We start from the raw sequence: 23674 nt of genomic DNA, 5'->3' as shown, positions 1-23674 counted from the left end.
GATAAAATGAATAAATAAGTAATAATAATAAATGAAAATGTTAAGTGATTTTAAGTGATGATAGCCATTGAAGACACACATATAAAAACAATCAAAAGCATATCATACTCTTATTATAGATTGCATCCAAATTGAATATTTGGCCTATAACAAGAGTTACCGACAAATGAATTTGGAACATACAATAACATACAATAGCTTGACTGCTGGCGCAATGTCAGGATGTATAGTCCAGTGACTATTCTACATTGCTAGTGTGCAGCGTTCACCCATTCAAAAACTCTGTTTAAAGATTTTGATAGCTATTTATTCAATAATTTACAATCCCGAAATGTTGGTGTAGAAAAAAAACCACCATTGGTATATATGTCAATTGAGTATGCCCATGATTATTCATTTGAAGTACTTGTGTAGGTGCTGATATTTTCTTTGAGGCACAATGGGTGATACAATCAAAATAGTACAACGAGTGATGATACATTTTGTATTCTGAGAATCGAAGCCTCATTTTTAAAAAGCAAACATACTATTTAAGCCATTCACAGAAAATCCACATGATCCAAGGCACTTGAGGATGAATAAGAAGGTCCTCAAATAGGAAGAAAATTTCAAAAACAAATAATGAGCTTTCAGGCTGATTGGTCATTCAAAAGTTTTGCTTTCCTGATCTCAAGAATGAATGAAATATAATAAGAATGAAAATATAATACTTACTAGAAAATTGATGTTTGCAATGAAATCCCTATGGAGGAGAAAATTAAGATACATTAATTTAAATAATATATCTAAGGAATAACATAAGACAAATAACACTCATATATTCATATAAAAATACACATTAATTCTTAGAGGTCAATTGAATTATGTGGTTGAAATCCAAACTATAATCACACATAAGATTTCAATCTTGATTAAAAATACCAAAAAAAAATTGTCTAGAATAAAAGAAAGTTAAAGGAAGATGCAATCACTTTCTTAAAATACTTGGAGAATTTTCACACAGAAATGAAGTACATCTGCTTTATGTTACTCTAAACAGAAGGACCCAAATGAAGGTGAAAAATACAAGGATTCCAAGTTAAATCCTGGGAAAGGTTCCTAATAAGCTGTAAAAGGGGTATGCCTGGGAAACAGAGGCCCTTCTTCACTGAAGACTAGACAATTACCTATTTGGGTTGTAAAAAGCAGATCCTGTACTGCAATTCTACCCTGAAGCTCCTGGACTAAATGATCTCCACGTTCTCTTTAACTCTACAATTCTAGGAATAAGCATGGGCTTAAAATCTGTAATATCTGTCATAAGGTATGCCAATGTTAAGTCATCAACCAGTAAAGTAAACCCTATCTCCATGATGGCGAACCTATGGCATATGTGCCACAGGTGGCACGCAGAGCCATTTGTGCGGCCACGCGAGCCCCAGCCAAACTTTCCTGCACTGCACATGCGCGTGCCTCCCAGCTGATTTTTGTCCCATTTGAGGCCTTTTTCAGCCTCCCAGAGGCTCGAGGAAAGCCTCTGCAACCTCAAGAGGCCGAAAAAATGGGCCTTCCAGAAATATCAGAAGTGACAAAACAGGCCCATTTTTCGACCTCTGAAGGCTACAAAGGCTTCCCTCGAGCCTCTGAGGGAAAAAGGCCTCAAACGGGACAAAATCAGCTGGGAGGCGCACAGTGCAGGTAAGAGGGTGGCGGGGGGATCGCACACGCATGCGCAGGGGGCAGGGGGATGCCACGCGCATTGCCTTCTAGGTGCTGGCACACGAGCACACGAGCACACGAGCGTGAGCGAGCGTGCAATTTTCAGCACAGAAGCCCAAAAAAGTTAGCCACCACTGCCCTATGTCAACACAGAATGTTGAGACTCTGGAAAGAGTGCAGAGAAAAGCAACAAAGATGATCAAGGGGCCAACACGGATGAAGAATGGAGCAGTCTAAACTCCGTCATCAGGTGCTTAGACTGCTTACCACAGTATGAGAAATTCTGCATTCTGTAGCGACTTGGAAGCAGAAGGATATCCTCTCAGATTATTTCAGATTGATCTACTGTTCTGGCATGGCTCAAGAACTGCCTTGAATCTATGACTTTACCTGATAAAGCACTCCTGCAGACTGTTTGTGATGGATTGTGATCCATCGCCATATTTTTTTTTACCCTGTCCCCACATCTATTTACAGGTAGTCCTTGACTTACAATCATTCATGCAGTGATCTTTCAAAATTACAATGGTATTCTTATTATTTTTATAAATTTTCATTCATAAACATTTTTAAACCACAACAGTAAAGGGAAATACCAGTCTGGCTTTCCCCAATGGAGGCACTTATATATCCAAATCTCATTAATTTGGGGAAATGAGAGGGGTGAACTTAAATCAAGGCAACAACTACAGGACCAAGGGAGTAGCTTGGTGGCCGTATTTTCTGATTCAGTCAAGATATGAGAAAGATGTTAGAACATGGGGGTAAATAAAGATCCTACAGCATTGGATACAATTTTAATGGGGACGGATGAAAAATTGATTTAAAAATATACAATTTTTTTACTGAACTACAAAATGGAGGAAGAAATAGTCAAAGAAACAATGATTGCCTGGGCAAAACACTTTGGCTATAATATAGAATTAGAGAATTGGCAAAAACTTTGGGACAGAAATTACAAAATGACTATGGCTTCAGCTTACAAAGCAAATCTATAATAAGATGTTTTACAGGTGGCATTTACCACCTGCAAGATTGACAACCTATCTCGTAATATTGCAAATACAGCCAGGTCTCAGGCACCTATTACCATATGTGGTGGACATGCAATAAAGCAAGAAAATATTGGGAGAATATACATAAATGGCTGGAAACGATAACCGAACAAAATATTGATTTTAAACCAGAAACGTGCCATTTAGGTATACTATCAGAGGATCTTGACAAAGTAACCACATATTTAATGTTACACATATTGAGGGCAGCAAGGATTACATATGTTTAATACTGGAAAAATATGAATATTCCACTGGACAAGGTTATAATTAGGAAAATTTGGGACTGTGCTGAAATGGATAGATTAACTTTAAAAATTAAAGACAAAGATGATTCAGAATACCTTCAGACATGGAATAAATTCTATGAATGGATAGAGAAAAGAGGTAGAAATTAGAGAAAGTAAGATTATGAAGGTTAATATATATAATATATAATATATAATATATAATATATAATATATAATATATAATATATAATATATAATATATAATATATAATACATTAATGCATACATACATACATACATACATACATACATACATGTTTTCTTAAGTTTTTGCGGGTATTTATATGTATGGTATTCAGCTTTGTTCGGGTATTTTCCCACGTCATTATAGTTGTGCTTTTAAAGTTGAAGCAACGTTTCGGCAGAATCTTATCTGCCATCATCAGGCTTCTGCATATGAGCATGCACAGGGAGCATGGGGGGGCACGCATTGTCTTCTGGGTGCTGGCACCCGAGCGCGTGCATGCGAGCGTGCACTCAATTTTCAGTACAGGAGCCCAAAAAGTTTAGCCACCACTGCCCTATACCTTTTCAGATAAGTGGCTGTCCAATCTCTTCTTAAAAACCTTAAGTGATGAAGTACCCTCAACTTCTGAAGGCAAACTGTTACACTGGTTAATTGCCCTGACTATCAAGAAATTTCTCTTTAGTTTTAGATTGTTTTTTCCTTGATTAGTTTCCATCCATTGCTTCTTGTCCTGCCTTCGGGCACTTTGGAAAATAGGTTGACCCCTTCTTTTTTGTAGCAGCTATTCAAATATTGAGGAACACTGCCATCATGTAGTCCTCCATTTCACTAGACTAGACATACCCAATTCCTGCAACTGTTCTTCATATATTTTGGGCTCAAGCCCCTTAATCATCTTTGTGGCTTTCCTTTGCACTCTTCAACATTTCAACGTCTTCCGCGTGAGCTTTGACTTTTTTTATTTTGTGGTGTAGGAAGTTAACACCCACTCCTCTCCTAGAAAATTGAAATATCCTCGGAAATATTAAAAAGGCAGAAAATTTCCCCTGAAAAGAGTAGAAACTCAGAAGCAGAAACTCACCTCAGAAGCCAAAGCTCACCCCCACCTTTGTTAATGGGTGGACCATTAAGGCCTGGGCCAGAATATTTTACATAACAAAGATCTCCAGGTAAAGCTGTAGCAATTGCCCAAAGCCCTTTTCATTACATCATCATCCAGCAAGGCTCAACCAAGCGTGGGACTCGGGACAGCCTACAGTGTTGCCCCTCCATGGCCCCATGGGAGTCTGACAACCAATCAGAATACAAGCTCAAATTTAAATCTCAACAGAGGGTATAAAACCAGGCACTCTCAGCATCTCAGCCCTTCCTTCTCTTTTCCTTCACCTTGAAGCATGTGATCCTCCTTTTCACTTTGAAGCTCCAAGCCTTGTGGTCCTGCTGTCCACCATTAAACCATCTTTCCAAACAGACTCCATGTTTCCAGTGTCTTTTTTCCCCACTTGGAACTGAACCCAGAAGGATATTTCTTCCAACAGTGGCAACAAAAACTTGACTCAATTATACTAAGCTCTTATAAAGCAGTACTAACCCTTCACATAATGTGAATTCTATCCCTCTATTAATGCAACCTGGAAGTGCATTGGCTTTTTCAGTGGCTGCCACACACTGCTGGCCCATATTTAAGTGATTGTCCACTAGGACTCCAGCATCCTCCTCCCAGTTACTGCTATTGAGCCAGGTTACACTTATTCTATACTTTGTACATTTGGTTTTGCTTGCTTAAGTGTAAAACCTTACTTTTCTCACCACTGAATTTCATTTTGTTAGTTAGGGCTCTGTGTTCGTCTTTAAGGATCTCTCTGGATCTTTAGCCTATTTTCTGGGGTATTCCTACCAACTTGGTGTTATCCGCAAATTTAATGAGTTCCCCTTCTATTCCCTCATCAAAATTGTTTATGGATATATTGAAATGTACTGGACCTAAGACAGAACCGTGAGGTACCTTGCTCCTTACTTGCCTCCATGTAGTAGTAGTTCCATTAAGGACTACATATTGAGTTTGTCAGCCAGTTATGAATCCATCTGGTGATGATGCTGTCTATCCCACATTTTTATACCTTAGTTGTAGCTTACATTATATTAATATATTTTTTGTGACTTATGACTCTAAGTTACTTATGACCAGTCCTCACACTTGCAAACATCATAGAATCCCCTGGCCACATCATCAAAATCCGGTTGCTTGGAAGCCACCATGTATTTATGATACTTGCAGTGTCCTGAAGTTATGTAATCACTATTGATCACCTTCCCAGTTGGCTTCTAACAAGCAATGCCAATGGGGGAAGCCATATTTGCTTCAGTGACCATGGGATCCAGTTACCAAGTATAATGATACACTTTACAACTCTGGTAAAAACAGGCCCTAAAATTGGACGCACCTCTCTAACCACCTTTCTTTGCAGTGGATTTTTGGCCCTAATAGTACCCTGTTTCTCCAACAATACGGCCTCCCCCAATGGGAAGTCCCAGCATGTTTTATAGGCATGAAATGAAATTAAGCCCCTCCCCCCAAATTAAGGCCTATATTAAAACATGCGAAATGGGGGGGAATGGTGGGGGGGGCTTGCCGTTAGGAAGTACTTTTGTTGCACACCCAGATATGGTGCTGCCTGTGTTGACCCTGATACGAAGTGCCCCACCAACGCTGAGGTCAACATCCAAGCCATCGCCACCTGCCCACCCAAAGATGCAAGGGGGGAATTAAGTCATGCCCGAAAGACGGCCTAGCCATTTTTTCGGCTCAAAAAAATAAGACTCGGCCTTATTATATGAGAAACACGGCAGTTGAAAACTACTTGTATACACAGGCACAAATAATCTTCCTGAAGCAATCCATGAAATGCTACCATGTTCCTTTCTGTTCCTTTCTGGTTATTTTACACATACTGCTTATAGATACCATACTTCTTATATAAGAAAGATTTGAAACTCCAGAAAATTAGCATGAGGAACAGCACTAATGACTGTCAGCAGAATGGAAGTATTTTATTTTGTAAAGAAATACAAGCATAGAGACCCGATTTCACCAACTATCTATTTTGCATGTCTACGGGACACTCCTTCCTTTCCCCATACTAATTTAATTACTTTAGCATCATCAGACTTCCTATATGTTTTTTTGGTAATGTGCTCTTGGTAGAGATGTACCAATTTCAAAAGATTGTACTTAGGTTGTGAGCTTTGAATTGGCCCAACCCTAACATACGCTACCCAAGATTTTAACATTTTATTTCAGGACCACATTTGCTTTTTATGCAACAGAAAAAGCATGAACCAATTTAATCAAAGTTACGAATATATTTGAAAGACATACTATGGCTATATTGTACGAAGTGACCCTACACAGTTAGTCCAATATAGTTCCCAGGGTGCCAGCAGGATCTGGTTTTATTAAAAAAAACAGGCGGAGATTTGATTACACCATCATGACTCCCATCATGACTTTTTACCCCATTTTGTAGACTTGTCCAATAGTTCCTTTTGTCTATTCAGAACATCTGTTTCAGATTAAATTTACTTTTCTCTTCTCTCAAAATAAATAATTTTTTTAGGCTAAACCTCAGTGACCTGAATGTCAAAACAGCAGGGTTTGCTTGCTTGTCTGAGAAAGAAATTGTTGCTCATTAAACTATCCTCTAACCTAGTATGTCCTGGAGATTTATATGATTTTCATGTCATCTGGTTTTTAAGCATTTGACTCCCATTATTGTTGGTTTGCAGAAAATGAAATTTGATTTCCACGTTTGTTTTCTAGAAACAAAAATGTCAGCCACGATAGATTCAAACGATACAATGCACATCAGGTAAAATTCTGCTTGTGGTAAATAAGCCGCGTAAAGGAAAGAGAAATGGTGCCACATGTATTCTTTAAGTCACAACAATAGCTTAGCATATTATGCAAATGCACCCTTAAATAAAAACATTCGAGAAATATTTCAAATACAAACAAAATAACTAGAAGAAGAAAAAAAATCAGAAAATAATTATTAATTGAAGAACAAACTGTATTATGACTGAAAATTCTGGCAAGCAAAAGTATTTGCAATGGAATTGACAAAACATTCCAAAGTTGGCATTTTTTTCCTCAAGCCAAAGATTTGTTTGGAAATAATTGTCTCCACATTCCACCACAATTAAGGATCGCAGTAACGGTATTACAATTCAGTTATAGTATTGCAACTGTAAATATTGGATTATTATCACCTATATTAAACCATAGATGAGTAACTGAGACCTAATCTTAGGAGCAGGCTTCAACAAGGTATTATCCACTATGTGATTATATTGTTAGAAGCTGTAGTTCTTCATGAATCAAAGGGCAGAGGAAAAAATGAAGCTCAACAAAGGAAAGGCTGTATCTTTTGTGGGAAACCACCCTAAGTTTCTACTATAATGTAACTTTTGGTCTTTCTTTCATATTTTTCATACCATAACCCCAATAGTCCCTTTCCGATTTCAGTTCCCTTCAATTTCCTTCAGCATCCTGAATGATAAATATTGAAGTTAATCTCCCTCGGATGATATCAAGTTGAGGAATAAGGGCAACAGGAGATAATTTATTGGCTCAGGAGAAATAGCTCCTCTTTAACTAATGAAAATCTGTAATATCATAACACAAGATAAAGCAGGGGGTTATCTTTCAATTTATCATTTATGGAGTCCATGGGCCAAAACAAGATAGACGGAATACAGAACTGACAGATGAATAAATCCGTTTTTGTATACAACTATAACAGATGTATGGATTATGTTTTCACATAGAGATTTGCAACCAGATCTAGCAATGTTTAAATAACATCATAATACAAGCATTATTTAAGTTAGTTGTGGAATTAGATATTCCATTAATTAAATCTTATTTCAAATCCTAAGTATCTGAGAAGAGAAGTTGTTTTCTTACTGGGTTTAAATCGTATGTCAGGCAGATTCATACAACTTCACTTTCCACACACTTATAACAGAATCACTACTTCTGGTATGAGATAATTCATCTAGCAAAAATACTTGTCATAAGAAAGAATGCTGGATAAACAAAATTTTGGACATTGTAGCTGCAAAAAGCTTAAGAACCACAAAGCTATATAAATCATGTCACAATTTATTTTATTTATTTTATTTGTCCATCGCTTACAAGGTAATAGGTATGAGAATGAATACAGGAAATAGATACAAATAAATGGGGACAATAGGACAGGGACGGTAGGCACGATTGCGCACTTATGCACGCCCCTTACAGACCTCTTAGGAATGGGGTGAGGTCAATAGTCGATAGTTTGAGGTTAAAGGAGTAGGGGTTTGAGGATGTAACAACAGAGTCAGGTAGAGCATTCCAGGCATTGACCACTCTGTTGCTGAAGTCATACTTTCTGCAATCAAGTGTGGAGCAGTTTACATTGAGTTTGTATCTGTTGTGTGATCTTGTATTGTTGCAATTGAAGCTGAAGTAGTCATTGACTGGTAGGACATTTGAAGTGAATAGTATGGTTCATCAAAATATCCTCAATAAAGGCATAAAGAGGAAATACCTTTTAGTAAAGGTAATGGTTTCCCTCGCACATACATGTTAGTCATTTCCGGCTCTAGAGGGCAGTGGTCATCTTCATTACAAAGCTGAAGAGCCAGTGCTGTCCGAAGATATCTCTGTGGTCATATGGCCAGCATGACTAAACGCCAAAGGTGCATGGAACACATTTTCACCTGCTTTCTAACTGCTAGGTTGGCAGAAGCTGGGACAAGTCATGACAGCTCATTCCTTTACGCGGTACTAGGGATTCGAACCACCGAACTGCCAACCTTTCTGATCGACAAGCTCTGCGTCTTAGCCACTGAGCCACTGTGTCCTCTTAACTTTTAGTAGTCTCTTCAATTTTTAGTAGTCTCCCTGTATTCTGCCTGTCAGAAGACATCTGGAATACAAAGTACAATCTCTGCCTAGCATTTGTTCATGGAGAAGCATCTGAAAAACATGTCCTATGAAAATGGTGACAGACCTTGGGTATGCAGAGCCTAGGGCAGGGGTCCCCAACCACCGGGCCCCGGACCGGTACCGGTCCGTGGAACATTTTCTACCGGGCCGCCGGTTTGCTGGGCGCCGCCATCTTGTTTTGATGAGAAAGTGCTTCCGGTGAGCTTTTCCGGTTGGAAAGCGGCGTTTGGGTCCTGAAGGAATCCTCGTGCCTTAGTTTCATCGAGGGGGGGCGGTTTCGAACAAAACTAAGGCGCGAGGATTCTTTCAGCACGCATGGCAAGGCAAGCCGAGCGACCGTCCCGAAGGCGTCCCGAAGCCCATCGACAAAGGTACAAAGGAGGAGTTGAAGGTGGCGGGGAGAAGCGGGGAACGGCTGGCTGGCCGGTCGCTCGGCTCACCTTGCCATGCGTGCTGATGCCAGTACCGGGCCACGGATCATTTTGTGATGCTGGTACCCGGCCATGGCACAAAAAAGGTTGGGGGCCACTGGCCTAGGGAACAGAGGATTAAAGGAACCATGATGGTTGTTGATTCTTAAGAGGTGGAGTGGATTTAAACAGTCTTGTTTTAAAGATAAAAACTGATAATAATGGATAGAAATTGAAAGGAGAAGCACTTTAATGATAAGGACACGTTCATCTCCTTCACTGCAGATACTTAAGACAAAATGGAATGGTCAGAATCCACAATCCTCTTACTTTACTACAGAGTGTACAGACTCTTGCCACCTCTCAGGCAGGAGTAGAAGTTGTGATGGTTCTTTTCAAGAATCTAGGCTCTAGAATGTGTTTTGACATTTAGTTTGCTTGGCAGTGACTATTACGCCCTTTATCGATTCAAATCTAAGGCATTTGGGTGGCCCAAAGCACCATTTAAATCTGTTTAAATTTTCCTTCTATGTAGTGTTTACACTTTTAGTTTGTTAGTCCTTACATTTTCTGCTTTTTTACTGTTCATTTCACAGTTGCACTATTCTTTTTTTTTTATGCTTTTGCCATTTTAAATCTTTGGTATGTTATGCTGAGGAATTCTTTGGACTGGGAGAAACAACATCAAACAAAACTGCATTATTATTTATTGGATTTAGATACTGCCCATCTCACTCTTAGATAAAGAGTGCCTTTGTTGTTATTTCATATTATGCTTCCTTCCCAAGGACCCCCAGCGTGGTTTGAAAGGAATAGTAAATTTTCAGATAAAGCCAACAATGTTTAAAAATAATAGACACATGATAACAAATTGTAAAAAACAGAAAAGCAAAGTAAATGACTGGTCCTGGCATAACTTTAGCCCAGAAATATCTAGAGAAACGGATATTTAATAGTTCTATGAAATAAGTTAGGATGTAAGCCATCCAAGCATCTCTTGAAAGAGGTCACTAATTGTGGCACTGAACTAAAGAATTTGCCACATCTGGCCAGCACACTGAGACACAGTCCCATTGGCAGAGCATAAGCAGCTGGTCTTAATATACCTGGATAAGGTAAGTAGCATTACAACATATATTCTTTTTCAGTACCTAGACTCTAAACAATTAAGGTTAATTGACTAGTGACACCACTTTAGTTGTAGGCAATCAATGCTATTCTTCCAGGATTCATGTTATATAATCGTGGTTAACAACCAGACTGCACACCTTAACAGACAGATATGTGCAGCACTATTTGCATATAACAAGGTTATTATTATGAGGTTCTTATGAATCACTAAGGCAGGTAGCAATGTAGTTTAGTTTAGTTCAGTTTACTTTATTGTCATTGCACTTTGTACAACTAAATTAAATACCATCTTCAGTGTATATTATGATTGGAAATAAACACAAACACACATCCTTCACATTCTATACATTGAATTGAAAACCCCTGATATTGCATTAATATTGCACTATACAGTAGAATTCAGTAGAGTTACTGCCCTGGGATAGAAGCTGTTTTTCAGCCTATTTGTGCTTGTTTTTATTATTCTGTACCATCTGACAGATGGTAATAGTTCAAAAACAGGGTGCCCAGGGTGAGATGGATCTTTGAGAATGTTTTGAACTTTCTTAAGGCAGTGGGAGCTACAAAGCTCTTCCAAAGAGGGGAGAGGGCAACCCATGATCTTCTGGGGAATGACGTTAACCCTCTAGAGTGCTTTCCTATCTGCCACTGTGCAATTGGCAAACCATACAGAGGTGCAGTAAGTTAAGATACTCTCTATGGTGCAGCGGTAGAAGGTCACCAGCAGTTTGTCATTCAGTTGTTGCTTTCTGAGAAGTCTCAGGTGGTATAATCTCTCTGGGCCCTTTTGACCAGGGCTGCAATGTGAGCACTGCAGGTCAGGTCCTCTTTTATGGTAACACTCAGAAACTTAAAACTAGCCACTTTCTCCACTGTGTCTCCATTGATAAACAAGAACTGGATGTCTGATCTGTTCTTTCTATAGTCCACTATGAGCTCCTTGGTCTTATTGGTGTGGAGGACCAAATTATTGTCTCCACACCACGAAAGCAACCGGTCCATCTCATCTCGGTAGACAGACTCATCCCCCCTGGAGATAAGTCCCACCACTGTTGTATCATCTGCAAATTTAGTAATAGTATTACTAGCGTGAGTGTGAATGCAGTCATGCACATAAAGAGTATAGTGTAAGGGACTCAACACGCAACCTTGTGGTGTACCAGTGTTAAGGGCTGAAGAGGTATGATTACCTAATCTGACCCTCTGTGAGCGGCCAGACAGGAAATCCATAATCCAAAAGCAGATTGAATAAGAAAGTCAAAGGTCCAGAAGTTTAGACACTAGTCTATGTGGAAGAATTGTGTTAAATGCAGAACTAAAATCTACAAAAAGCATCTTCACATAACGCCCCCCCGCCCCCACGTTCTAGGTTATAGTTGGTATACTACCCAGACACAGAGACTCCTTGTCATAGTTACAGCTTGCAAATACAGGTGCATTTGCATGCAAATATACATACATGATGAATAATTCATGTCAGCAATTAAGGAACTGAGCTTTACTGAGTATATATGAAAATTTAGAATCTTTAACCTTGACCACAATAAGCAAGATTGCTTAATCATTGTTTAGCATATAATAAAATAATATAACCATTTGCTTGTTTACTGAGTGATATTTAAATTATAGATCTATTTCAAATGTGAATTTCAAACAATTTTGTGTGCCTTTTGTATATAAGGATGTGTGTGTGGGTGGATAGATAGATAGATAGATAGATAGATAGATAGATAGATAGATAGATAGATAGATAGATAGATAGATAGATAGATAGATCTATCTTTACTTGGTATATTTTTTGTTCTATTATTTTGGGAAGGGGTTGCCTTAGGTACACAGCAATATATTTGCACATCCAGTGATTTTTAAACATATTATTTCAGCTTTTGGGAATACCTATCAGATTGCAGTGAATTTTTTTAAATCATATTCAATCATTAAAGAAATGTATATGTACTACGTTTAGCTAACTGTAGCAAAAATTGAAGGGGAATGTGGCACAGTATGAGCTTTGGAGAACAAGACAGAGGGGAGAGAGAGAGAAAAAAAAACTAGACATAGTGGTTTTCCAATCAACTGGAATAGATCATATTAGTCCACATCAGCCTTCTCTATTCTGCTATTTTCAAATATATAGAATAACAGTATAACAGAGTTCAAAGAGACTGTGGAAGTCTAGTCCAATTCCCTGCTCAAATAGGAAACCTTATACCATTTCAGACAAATAGCTCTCCAATCTCTTCTTAAAAACCACCAGTGTTGGAGCAACCCCAACTTCTGGAGGCAAATCATCCCACTAATTGTTCTAATTGCCAGAAAATTTCTCCTTAGTTCTAAGTTGGTTCTCTCTTTGATTAGTTTCCATCCATTGCTTTTTGTCATGCCTTCAGGTGCTTTAGAGAATAGATCAGGGGTGGGATCCGACAGGGTTAACTACCAGTTCGGTCATTTACGACAGTGGCCCCCAACCTTTTTTGTGCCACGGCCCGGTACCGGCATCACAAAATCATCCGCGGCCCGGTACCGGCATCACAAAATCATCCGCGGCCCGGTACTGGCATCAGCATGCATGGCAAGGCGAGCCGAGCGACCGGCCAGCCAGCCGTCCCCCGCTTCTCCTCGCCACCTTCAACTCCTCCTTTGTACCTGTGTCGATGGGCTTCGCGACGACTTCGGGACAGTCGCTCGGCTCGCCTTGCCATGCGTGCTGAAAGAATCCTTGCGCCTTAGTTTTGTTCGAAGCCGCCCCCCCCCCCTCAATGAAACCAAGGCGCGAGGATTCTTTCAGCACCCAAACACCGCTTTCTACCCGGAAAAGCTCACCGGAAGCACTTTTTCATCAAAACAAGATGGCGGCACCCAGCAAACCAGCGGCCCGGTAGAAACTGTTCCATGGCCCGGTACCGGTCCGGGGACCGGCGGTTGGGGACCCCTGATTTACGAGGTTCGGTGACTTGCGATGTGCTTCCCTGCACGCGCTGTCACTCATCCCAGCCTGCAACTGTACATAAAAACACCCTCCCACAACAGTACAAAAATGTTACAGGTGTGCCTGTAAATCGTCATCAGCATGCTGCGTGCAGAAAGCAGCCTTTCAAAAAGCCCCTTTTTCCTGCTTTTTTAACTGCAGCTGTGCCTTGCATGGCAGCTGAAGTTGAAAAAATCAGGAAATAAAGGTCAGGTAAGAGCCCAGGTGGGCAGGTGGGCAAAAACATCAGCAGACGTAGAACCAGTTCTATGTCTGCTGCTCTTCAGAGCTACCATTTCTACAGAGGTGGGCAGAACTGGTAGAAACCCAGCCCCGGAATAGATTGACCCCCACTTTATTATGGCAGCCCCTTGGATATTGGAAAATTACTATCATGTCACCAGTATTTCTTATTTTCATTAAACTAGACATACCCAATTCCTGCAACTATTCTTCATAGGTTTTAGCCTCCAGTACCCTAATAATCTTTGTTGCTCTTCTCTTTATTCTTTCTAGAGTCGCAACATCATTTAATATCATGGGACCAAAACTAGATACAATAGTGGTATTAACAAGTCCCATGATCTTGATTCTATCCTTCTGTTAATGCAGCCCAGGACCATATTGGATTTTTTGGCAGCTGCAACACACTGCTGTCTTATATTTGAGCCATTATTTAAATTATTCAATCAGATTTATGTGAGTTGGGGGCATAAACATATCCAGAGATTATTATATGGAAGTCAGTTGCGGCAGTGAAATATTTTCAAATAGTTGCTAAACTGGGCAGTCATTAACAAAAGACTATTTCTTAGTCTCTTTTAAGCTTATCACAGGCAAATTGTGCATGGTAGTTGAGTTTCTGTGTCTAAACTCAAACTGCTAAAATATATTAAAACAATGAACTACTAAACAATTCCATGTCTCGTACCCCATCCTTGAGGATCATAAAAGCAATAAGTTTACTTACTCACTAAACTTACTCATTATGCACTGCCCCATGTTAACTACAGATTGTTGACTAAGCTACAATTGACTGGATTCACACACTGAATGAAGCTAAGGTAAACCAACTGCATGTTGATTAAATGCAATGTGCAGACCAAACCAATATGATGTAAGTTCTGTAAATATATCACTAGAAATCTAAGATGTGGGCTTTAAGCATCACTTTATACTTTTTAAAAAAATATATATTGGGCAATTCTTCAAAACGTTAAATTGACCTGAGCTTTATAGATTGTCTTCAGGTATAAGATTAAGCATAGCATGATTTAATCCCAAATGCAATTTATGGATAACGTGAGATGTAAATCCACCTATTGTAGTTTACTCTCACTATGGTTATAACATGAGATGTGGGAACTCTGCCACAGCCTAATCCTAAATTTCTTCTACAACTTACTAGGCCAGATAGGTTACACAGCAGCCTTTGCAGAATGAAAAACAGATTCAGTTAGTACTTGGAACAGTCATGGAATTCAATTTATTGAAGCAAGATTTAAACAGTGTTGGGGGAACTGCAATGAAAAAAAAAAACCCCAGCATGCAAACCAGGAAGAAGTTTAAAAAGAAAACAAGATGAAATATAGCCTTCTTCATGAACGATAGCTAAAATACATAAGGAAGTTGTGAAGAAAAATGTGTACAGTGATGTGTATGTAAAGCCTTGAAAATTCAGTATGTGAAAAATAGTTTCCTTTTCAAAGAAATGAGTCTGCAGTACAGTAATACAGGTTAAGAGGTAACAATGCACTTCCTAGAAGGATATGCAGTTCAAAGAGGTTAACTCAAGGCAGTTTATCTCCATGAGCTAATTCAGCAAATCTGGTAGACTTTCACTTTGATATCTAGGTTAGTTCACAGAGCAGCCATGGAAGTCAACCGTTTTGCCCAGTGCCTTGCTCACTTAAAGCAACCAAATCTCTTCGAAGATGCAATATTACAAAGATGATATAATAGAGAGCAATGGTTCTCAGAAGCATATTTGGAGTTGTACTATCTCCAGCCTGTTATTTCCTTGAGGGACTACATTGTATGACCCCAAATAGATTAGCCATGTAAGAGCTTCCTGACAAGATAATGGAAATGGAAGAAGCTCCCCCAAAGGCAGTATGTCATGCCTTTAACTAGTAAGCAAAGGAATGTGCTACAAGGTACAACTCATAAAAACAAGTAGAATCAATAATCAGTTAGGATTCTTTCACAATCTATATATGTCAATCTTTGTTTCACAATATTGTATCCAATGTGGCGTTGTAGATATGAAAGTACTACCAACAATGCTTCATTTTGAGGATTCATTTGCACCAGTGATGGGATTCAAAAAAATTTACTACCAGTTCTGTGGGCGTGGCTTGGTGGGTGTGGCGGGGAAGGATACTGTAAAATCTCCAGTCAGAGGTGGGATTTGCCAGTTCTCCGAACTACTCAAAATTTCTGCTACCGGTTCTCCAAAACTGATCAGAACCTGCTGAATACCACCTCTGATTTGCACATAAAGACAAAATTATTATCCCAATCTACTGTGACAGATGAAAAGGTTGTAAAGTACCAAAAATGAAATAAAATGCAATATTAAATAATTAGTAATAAATATAAAATCTTCAATAACATTGTAACATACAATTTTCTAGGAAAAATTAAACAGTTTGCCATTAGAAAAAGACTCATTTTTTTCTTACTGGTTTTATGTTTCTCAGATACCCAAGATCAGTGTTTTAGGTGATTGGGAAGTCTTCTTCCAATATGTTATTTTAAAAAGCCAGAATAAAAACCTAATAATATTAGTTACAAAAATGCCAAATCCTGTCTAAGCACTTGGCTGACTGTACAGCAAACCATAAAAATAATTCTGATATCAGTATAAGTCATTATGGGTGTTCATGGTTGAAGCGGATATCTTATTACATACAAAAATTTAACAAATAAAATCTCTCTAGTGTTTCACAAGTGCGGAGACTAGACAAATGGGATAAACTCTTAAACTGAAGTTTGCAATGAGATGGAACTTGGTGAGAAAATAAGGAATCATCAGTGTGTATAACCAAAAAGGAGGAAATAAATTTCACAAGTCCTGAATGGATTTCAATCCTATTTCCGCAGCTTTGTTCTAAGAAAAGAACAAAGAACACATGAGGACATCTTGTGCTGATCCAAACTGACATAATGATTCAAAGAGCATGTGGCATGTAAGGACAGCACAGAATGCTAATCTTTTGTAGGACTTGAAACAATATACAGGATAAAGAAAGCAAAACAGTTTCTCTTTCATGTTAGACAGATTCATCATCAGCTCTGTCCCGCTAAACAGAAGATGTATTAATGCCCGGAAGGAGGTTTTCTTTTCTTTCTTATTTCTATATGACTGTACCAGTCAAATAGGCACTTCTCTCTCTCTCTCTCCCCCTGTAACTCTAGATAAGTCAGAATGTAGACGTAACTAGATTTTTCCTAGTTATCTTGTAATCTGTTTTCAAAAGAGAAGTGGATAAAGGCACCTAAGATAATTTTCTTACACATTTTACTCCCATGTCGCCTAGTTGTGGGATGGAATTTCCAGCAAGGACACTGTTGTGGTCCACCAGCAGCCTGCGGAGGGTCCTGCAACCGATAAAGAGATGGGGCCAGGGCTATCTGGGAGTTATGTGCTGACTCCAGAACCTCCAGAATCTGACAGCAGCAAGGCAGAGAAACAGGGGGAGCCTGTTACCAGTGCATGCATGCACAGAGCTGCCAGAAGGCAAGAGCAGCTAAGACAAAAAGGGTGACTCGGGAGTAAGGCTTGGAGGTGACTGCCCATTCCATAAGATATAAAGGAAGTGCAAAGGGGCAGGAACCTTTGCAGGAAGCAATATTGTTTGCTCTGTTCAGATTAAACCTTGAAGCTGTGTGTGGACTTTGTACTTTGGCTTTTTACAGTTAATTTGGCACTTTAGTTGTTGGCAGCAATTCAAAAAGATAAAGGTGGGTGCTTATCTCATTATGGGCTGGGAATGAACATAATTCCCAGCATTGAAATAAAACAAGAGTTGTTTGGACTAAGTGTGTGCTTAATTACAGTCTCAGGAAGCCTTGGTCAGAACAGACACAATGACATCTCCAGAAGATAAGGGCTGACATTTTCAGCCCTCGAAGTGGAGAATAGATATTGAAATGTCTCCTCTTTCCTTTTTTTTTTTTTTTGCTTCTCCTTTCTGTAAAACAAAAACTTGCTGTTGGATTTTGGTCACTTGTTGTCCCTTGTCTGAAATGGAAGATCTCCAGGCCTACATGAAATAGCTGGATGTGCTATTCCATGCCTTAAAGGTCATTTTCTTATTATCTTCTAAAATGAGGTTCATCTCATACTATTTTACCTGAAAAGAATTTGACCATCTCAGAACTGCAAAAATGGGATCTGAAATGTGTTCATTTTCCCAATGTATATATTTTCAGAAATTCTTTGCCCGACTTACACAATGCTCTTGTGACTCTGCTGAGTAATTTGTATGACACTCGTGGTTGTGGGCACAAAGTTAATGTGTGATCCAAACTAGCAGAAGCTGGGGCCACAGGACAAATTGCCCCAACTCTACCGGTATTTTTCCAATTCATACACTAATGATATAATCTTTTTTTTTTCATTTAGAATAGTCACCCCATCTGGCTGGACTGACCAAATTCAATAAAGCTTTGGTGCCACATCAAACCAAGAAATTGGTACAATGACCCCTTCCTTGCAATATTCTTGCACATTACTGGAATAACATTAAATTATAAATGTTTATTATTTGGATGAGAAAAGGTGAATATAGAAATGTGTATTCTTGATGGGGAACTGGAAGTCTTTAGGTTGGGTATTTGTGAAGATCTATAAGGACACACAACAAGGCAGGAAAAAACAATACAACTTGTACACTAGAAATCTGCTTATAGCTGCACCATCATGGAGACAACCTTATCCCAAACTTATCTGCATAAGAATATATCTAGACATCAATCACTTAATAGAAAAATGCAATGTGTGAACTTGTTTGATTGAAGTCAATGGCATTCTTCGTATTTTTAATTTAGCGGCCTACAATTGGATCAAGAAATAGTCTGCTTTACTCAAACGAATGGACTATTTGGTTTATGACTGCTACTACCTTCTTTTTCTTCTTTTTAGAAATAATTTCAGACCCTGGAAAGATTTCAAAAGTCCCATTAAATTGCACTTGTTAAAAAAATATTTCAATCCACTATAAACCAATGTATGCCATGGCTTAGTTGCCATTCTAATGTGATCTTTTTTCATATGATTTTTTAAAACTTGAATTGAACTCTACAGACCACAGCATTTTTCTGAAGAAGTGCCAATGAAACATAGGGACTTTGCTGAGGTATTGTGGAGTAGTATTACATGAGGGATTATATGAGTATCCATTAAGCATCATGGAGTAAAACACATTTACAGTGCTTCCTTTTTGGCCTGCCCTTTCTTTGGGAAAACAATTGGATAATTTGTTCAGTTCTGATGAGTCAGTGCTGAGGTTTTTTTTTCTTTTGTTCTGATCAGCAAGTGGCTTTAATTGGAACCCTCTTTCAAAATAAATCAGCAAAAAATGAAGATGTGACATGAATCAACACAGTCCAGTTTATAGGCAAATCTTTTGAGTTTGGCTTTACTTTTACTTTAAAGCTGTTTTCTCCTAGTTGCTCAAATTGTACAGGTTACAACACACAGGTCATTAAGCTGAACCATACCAAAGGTGAAGAACTGAAGCCACATCTGATTGGGAAAGAGCTCCCTCATGATTCATTAACTGATTTTTAATCAACTTTCCTTTGGCAGGGAAACTCCGTGTAAAATATTGCTATTTCCTCCTTTGAAAATGTATTTTAATCATGGGAAATAAAGGAAAAGTTGTAAGTGTTTATCATTTTCAGTGCATCACACATACCCATCCCCACCTCCCAGGAACCAGAATGTAGCAAAATATCCATTCTTCGCACATAGAAGTTCACCAGACACGAGTTGCAAAATTAACTGCACCAGGATACAAGTCAAATCAGGGGATTTCCCTACAGGTTCTGCTTTAAAAAGAACATTAGGTAATGTAGCTTATTAACAGTGCAATCTTGTGCAGTGGCAGCTTTCTCAACTTGGATCTTCCAGGTGATTAGCAATTTAGGGAGTTAGTCTCAAAACATTTAAGGGAGACCAGATTGGCAAAGATTTATAAGGATCCTTTCAGGTAAATTTAAATCAATAGTAACTTTCATGATCAACACACATAAAAGAGTAGCATGAGATCGTTGCTGACATTGCAATTCTCTGCCCCCCCCTTTCTCTCTCACATCCCAACATTGTTGTGGCTCTCTGGATAAATATCTGCAGTGTTTGAGGAAAGAGCACAACTCCGGTAGTATCAAACAATTATTTTGTATTGAATGCTGGATGACAATTTGTCAGGTAAGGATGTCTTGGGTTTGTTTAGATTTATATCCCCAGATTTTCTTCTGGAACTTGAGGGAAGTTGACGGGACAATCTTCTTTCCTTTCCCTTCCCCATGACATTTGAAAAATGTTATTCATAGAAGACAATGAACTTCCATGGCTGAGCTAGACTCAAAATTAGGATTCCCCAGTCCTATTCCAAGATCAGAGTACAGGCAGCTACATTTGGGTTTGCTCAGCCACATGAAACAATTCATTAACAAACACCTGAGTGAGGACTGGGCAGACCTTTAAATTTAAAGGCAAAATGTTTTTTGGAGCATGACCATAGTCCCTTGTTCCTCCTTAAAGTAGCTCTGCCTTTTCTTGGGATCATATAGCTGCCTTTCACAGCTGCTTTTAGTTTAAGGAGCTGTGGCAGATACTATGGGTGTATACCCTGAAATGCTCCAAAGCACCTTTTACTCTTTAAATCCAAGCTGGTGCACAACATTAATCTGAATCAACTATAGCACATTTATGTACATATAGTACATAAATGGCAAATGTGGATCAACACCAACTAATCAAGCCATCATTGCTTTCCGTAATGTCCATTAAACACAAGATTGGTGAATTGTGTCCGTCAACTTCAGCTGATAACCCTTCAAATGATGAAATACCAAAGTTAGAATGAGGGTGTGTGCAGCTCAACATCGTACCTTGCAAATCATCTCTTCAAATAGTATTATAGTGTGCATCATTGATAATACTCATGGCGTTTTTACCAGGCAGAAATTAACTTATGCCAAAACATTTAAATAATCCAAAGAATTTAGTCTTCTTTCTCTAAAAATAACACCACCAAATAATTAGCCCACAGAACTAACTCTGTCTGTCCTGGGAAACAATAGTGTGGGTTTGTTCCCTTCTTTGTTGGTAAATTGAAGCATTTCTGCTCTGAGGAAAAATCCTCACCAATGTTGGACTTCCAGCTATGCTTCAGACATTCTGCTAGCAAACACTTTCTAACATTTCGTGGTTCACAACTCAGTTTTTCAAGCATCCATTAGCGTTTCACAATTTTGACTTCTAACTCAGACGATCTGCAAGGCTGCTGCCCTCAAGTGGAATTAATTTAGAAGATCACCATTTTTAAGATACTGCATGCTAAAAGTGCAGTAGAAATAATGTATTTTAAAAAAAAAAAAAACAATTGGTGCCCAGAAAGACCAAATCTAAGCATTATATATTCAAATTACCATGTAAACATACTTTAATATACAGCTTTTTATTTTGACTCAAATTATAACAAAAATTAATGGTTTTATATTAATCAAAGTAATAAATGGTGACATGACAATCACTGATATTTTATGGTAATAATATAGTCAATATGGATTCAAGAATTACCAGCCCCAATATGCAACATAAGAAATCTATTAATTCTCTGAAAATGTAACCCTGAGGTTTTTTCTGAATCCTAGCACTATACAGATTTATACTTTAGAAAAAAGATTGTTCCTAAAAGATTGACATCTTTCTCTATGGACACAAGGCTGTAGCAAATACACACATTGCTCAGTGAATCAGATAATGGAGAAAGGATGATACTGTTTAGAGACTGCAGATATAAATCAAATTGTAACATACCTGTGAACAAGTGACTCCACATTCTTTAATCCTGGGAATGAGCTGATAGCCATATGTTCCATAAAATATTGCAAAAATCTGCCACATAAACTTCATCTTTGAGATTGTTAAGCTTTTTTTAAAAGTTACTCTCTTTTCTGGTTTTTATTATGGTGACTGTCCTAAAGAAAAGCTGTTTTACTCTGACAAGGCATTTAAATAGTGTAATAGTCCCATCCTCCCACCCCAGTACCTTTCAAAAGAACTCCTCCTTTTTCGTAGAAATCAACACTGAAGATGAGTCATAGGGAAGTTCAGTTGTTACTGGAAGCTATAACATATTCTAGGCTTTTTCTGAATTTAACAGCTTTAATTTTAAGTCAATTTTGTTTTGTTTACTGCAGCTACTATGTAAATATTTTCTTTTGTTCAATCTTAACATAATTATCAATTGATCCTTACAAGGACAGATATAATTGTGAAAGAACATTTGTTAAGATATAATAAGTAACAGACTTCTAACTGGAACTATTTTATTCTATTTTGATGCCTAGAGCTTATCTCAGGCTGTCAATAATATGCCACAGTTGTAAGTGAGCATGAAAAAAAGATATTATGGACCTGATTCCTCCCACTTGTACTTTTGCTCCTTTTTTAATGTGGTTTATGTTTTTATTCCCCCTTTTCCCCAAAGTCGTTCAAGATACTGTAAACAATTATTTTTCCCATCAATTCTAAATGAGCAAAATTTCTCATGAGTCAGGTTAGGGTGAGGCTGTGTCTGCCTCAGAGGTAAAGTAGAAACTTCAGTTCCTGAATAGAAATGGACATCTCAAATATTTTATCTAGAGAGCATTGGGACAGAGTTCCTTGCCCCAGGAGACTCATAATCTAATTATAAATGTATAATGTATAACCTCTGAATGGAGAAATTTGAGGTAGAAGACAAGCATTTAGTATGCTTAGTAAGCTATGCTTAGTAACATAATAGGAGATGTATAAAAGGGTTGATAGAGAAGATGAACTTTCTAAGAACTGCATTCCCAAAATATGCAAATATTGGTTAACCAAATCATGATTGAGTAAATAAATTTATTCAGATTTGTCCAAGACAAATTAACCACAGGAGCTGGATTTGCACATATGGATATACTTGCAAATTAGCCAACACCACTGTAATATATTGAACGTCACACAACCTCAATTATCTAGTTTTGCCTTGAGGCATTTAAAGATTTCAGACATTCATGGTTCATTGTACTACAAGAAAACAGATCCTACAACAACAGGGTTGGCCTTCAACTATTACTTAAAATAAAATTGCTAATGCCTGCTATAACCAAATCAAGGAGAAACATCTTCCTTATATGATAATAATATGGTTTCTTCATCTTATTCATTTTTCTGCCCAGGGAGCTCTCCAAATTAAAATGTAAACACTATTACATATTGGCAAAAAAAATCAGAAAATAAAATACAAGCTGAATAGTCAAGATCTTGTTGATGACCCAAGCTCTGTAAAGGACCTTGGAATACTCACCTCTAATGATCTAAGTGCTAGAGCCCACTGCAACTACATAGCCAAAAAGGCATTAAGAGTTGTTAACCTAATCCTACGTAGCTTTTTCTCTGGTAATATCACACTACTAACCAGAGCATACAAAACATTTGCTAGACCAATACTCGAATACAGTTCATCAGTCTGGAACCCACATTACGTATCTGATATTAGCACAATTGAGAAAGTCCAGAAATATTTCACAAGAAGAGTTTTCCACTCCTCTACTCGTTGTAGAATACCTTATGCCACCAGACTTGAAATTCTAGAACTAGAAAACCTTGAATTACGCCGTCTTCGGTCTGATTTAAGCATGGTATATAAAATCATACATTGCAATGTCCTACCTGTCAATGAATACTTCAGCTTCAACCATAACAACACAAGAGCACATAATAGATACAAACTCAAAGTTAACCGCACCAAACTTGATTGCAGGAAATACGACTTCAGCAATAGAGTGGTCAATGTCTGGAATACTCTACCCGACTCTGTAGTTTCTTCCCCAAACCCCAAAAACTTTAACCTTAGACTGTCTACTATTGACCTCACCCCTTTCCTAAGAGGTCTGT

General features: G+C 38.2%; 1 protein-coding gene across 8 annotated transcripts in view; it reads right to left on the bottom strand.

Annotated features, from left to right (window-relative positions):
• Window positions 1-21808, bottom strand: part of IL17REL (interleukin 17 receptor E like) — a 63099-nt gene extending 41291 nt beyond the window's left edge. For all 8 annotated transcript variants that reach the window (XM_087969421.1, XM_087969420.1, XM_087969424.1 and 5 more), the window contains exons 1-2: window positions 21566-21808; window positions 715-742 (exon numbers count right to left, since the gene is read on the bottom strand). In XM_087969421.1, the coding sequence (XP_087825547.1) occupies window positions 715-742; window positions 21566-21661 (124 nt within the window). In that variant the 5' untranslated portion in view covers window positions 21662-21808. The remainder of the gene's footprint in view (window positions 1-714; window positions 743-21565) is intronic.
• Between the last annotated feature and the right edge of the window lie 1866 nt (window positions 21809-23674).

Source organism: Notechis scutatus, chromosome 6, assembly GCF_049901735.1.
Source record: "Notechis scutatus isolate UNSWTSFEM ecotype Mainland chromosome 6, rNotScu1.2, whole genome shotgun sequence".
In the NCBI taxonomy this organism is placed as follows: domain Eukaryota; kingdom Metazoa; phylum Chordata; class Lepidosauria; order Squamata; family Elapidae; genus Notechis; species Notechis scutatus.
The sequence above is the reverse complement of the archived record's forward strand: the minus strand, read 5'-3'. Positions and strand labels throughout refer to the sequence as shown.